Source organism: Montipora capricornis, unplaced genomic scaffold (genome assembly GCF_036669925.1).
Source record: "Montipora capricornis isolate CH-2021 unplaced genomic scaffold, ASM3666992v2 scaffold_464, whole genome shotgun sequence".
Taxonomy (NCBI): Eukaryota; Metazoa; Cnidaria; class Anthozoa; order Scleractinia; family Acroporidae; genus Montipora; species Montipora capricornis.
This window is the reverse complement of record NW_027180200.1, coordinates 120,001-122,500: the sequence shown is the minus strand read 5'-3', so window position 1 is coordinate 122,500 and position 2,500 is coordinate 120,001. Positions and strand designations below refer to the sequence as shown.

Below are 2,500 nucleotides of genomic sequence, written 5' to 3'. Positions count from 1 at the left end.
CCCAATTTTCTTTTTGGATTGCAATAACACTTGTTAAGACCTGCTTTTCCCGCACAAAAATACCGTTGAATTAGTATGCACCGTCCTTACGAGACCATTTTGAGACATATCGTGTTGATTTTGGAGCGGATTTTGCCAACAGTGCTTTTTCTATACGTAACTGAAGAGATAGAGAGAGAGAGCACACACAGTGCATTTTACTTTTCGACACACCCATCCGAGAAATTGGATTTTGCCTCGAGCGGGACCCGAACTCACGTCTTCCTGATTACTAGTCGGGCATGCTAAGCCACTACACCATCAACGCTACCACGCTGGTAATGCAGCAGATTAATGAGATGACTTCGCGGCGTGGGGATCCTTTCATTTGCCTCGAAATTTCTGACTTTCATGTGTTCTAAGCCGTCTGGGGTTAAAGAGGCAAGGATACACACTCAAGTGAAGAAAAAGTTGGGCTCTATGGATCCACCACTCTGCTAAGTCATCTCATTAATCTACTGCATTGCTAGTGTGGTAGCCTTGATGGTGTAGTGGCTTAGCATGCCCGACTAGTAATCAGGGAGATGTGGGTTCGAGTCCCGCTCAGGGCAAAAACCAATTTTTCGGATGGGTGTGTCGAAAGGTAAAAAGCACTCTGTGTGCTCTCTCTTTTCAGTTACATATAATCTATACCTTTCATTTGCCTCGAAATTTCTGACTTTCATGAGTGCTTTTTCTTCATCGGCAGTTTTCAATCCTGTGAACTTTCTCCTACACAGCATCTTTAACCAATCTCCTTCAACCATCAACAACACAAAATAAGGACTGAAGAACAAAAACATGCTTTTAAAATTACTATTATACTGGTTATAAGGTCCACTTGTGTTTTTTGTATGCTGATATCTTCCCCTCACAATTTGAACCTTTGTTCGTGCTTCCGAAAGACACGCCTTTTGTGAAATAATCATATAAAAACACGCTTCTACGAAACTACACCTGGTGTTTTTAAACCCGATAAAACACTGCTGCTCGTTTTTTAAACATTACTTCTACAAGCTTTAGGTCTAGCTGAATTTGGAGAAGTGATGCCACCTCTTGAGCACATCATTCATTAACTTTTTTACCACAATTGCTTGTAATCTCGCAATCTGATTGGCTAATTTGCTGTCGTTGATAAGAGTCTGGACAACGTTTTTCGCGTCATGCACGCGTCAATCAGGAACGCCGATCTTGGGAAAGAAACCCAACATATGGCGAGAAAGTTATAGACAACGCTTGCTCGTTCTTTTTGTCATGATAAATAAAAATGTTCTTTGGTTGCGCCTCGAGAGTCCACAACATTTTGACCACTGTGATGACGAATATCGTTGTCGATAAGAGTACAGACAACGCTGAACCACTTTCGATTTGTTAATTAGCATGACTAGGAATTCAAACAAAAAAGTAAATGGAAAGTTTTGAAACTCAGGAAGAGTTTTCATTATATAGTGCGAAGTCATTGACCAAATAAGACATTATTCCTTCATATGATAATGAACGATTTTTGCGTCTAAGGAGGTATGTTCTTGGAAGGTATGGTCATTTGTCATCACTTCATCATGCACTTCACGATATATTTCACCAAGCAAAGATGTATGTGTGTCTACTGCAAATGGCGTATTCACTTCATTCTCGTCTCCAGATTCTAAGATCGACCCAAGGCTCTGGGAAACGCTATGTAGGAAATTGGCCATGTGAACCTTACGGCACCTGCTCACTCCTCGTGCTAACATGAATGCACCAATTAGAGACGCTTTTGATTGTTTTTCACGAAAACCTGAGAAGACTCTTTGTTTCTGGGTTCCCCAGAGCTTCTCTCCTTCAGTCAAGAGATGAGCTCTGGGGTCGAGATTGATTTCCACTTAAGCAAAATATTATCTTAGTCATTGTTAAAAATTTTACTTTTTTCTTTGCAGGCTATAATGGTTATAAGAACCAGCACAGTATCCCAAGACCAGTTTAGCAATCTGACTGATAGACCACTGAAAAATATTATTATTGCGAAGGTTGAATTGAGTTTTTCCTCAAAATAAAGTACGAAAGATGAAAAACTTGCGTGTATTGAATATCAACACAGATCTTCCTCCCTCTGTGTTATAAAAGTGTTTTAACAGTTCTCTCTCTCAGAGAGCAATCTGCTTTGTGCAAATGAAATAGAGAATTTAACTTAAGCCTTAACTCCCCGTGGTCACTTACAGATTTTGCTCTGTCGTACGCCAGACAATTTAACTTGTCAATGGAGCCCCCTTGGGCCTTAATTAAAGGGTGAGTGGACATTTTACTAGAAAAATAGAGTTAACTACTAGGAGCACTCTTACATCTGCTTATCAACCCAGCAAGAGACCATATGGTTCTCATCAAATAGAGCAGTCAAGGCCGTAGCCAGTATGAGGCAAACCGAGGCACTTGCCTCAGTCATTTTTTGTGATTCTTTAAAATAAAGGATGATTTCCAGTATTGTCTTAAAAATGTACTCATCATA

The 2,500-nt window shown here is 40.1% G+C and overlaps 1 protein-coding gene across 1 annotated transcript in view; it reads left to right on the top strand.

Annotated features, from left to right (window-relative positions):
- Positions 1 to 2,069, top strand: part of LOC138036166 (developmentally-regulated GTP-binding protein 1-like) — a 17,289-nt gene extending 15,220 nt beyond the window's left edge. The window contains exon 11 of the mRNA XM_068882518.1: positions 1,935 to 2,069. Within this exon, the coding sequence (XP_068738619.1) occupies positions 1,935 to 1,941 (7 nt within the window). The 3' untranslated portion in view covers positions 1,942 to 2,069. The remainder of the gene's footprint in view (positions 1 to 1,934) is intronic.
- The last annotated feature ends 431 nt before the right edge of the window (positions 2,070 to 2,500 follow it).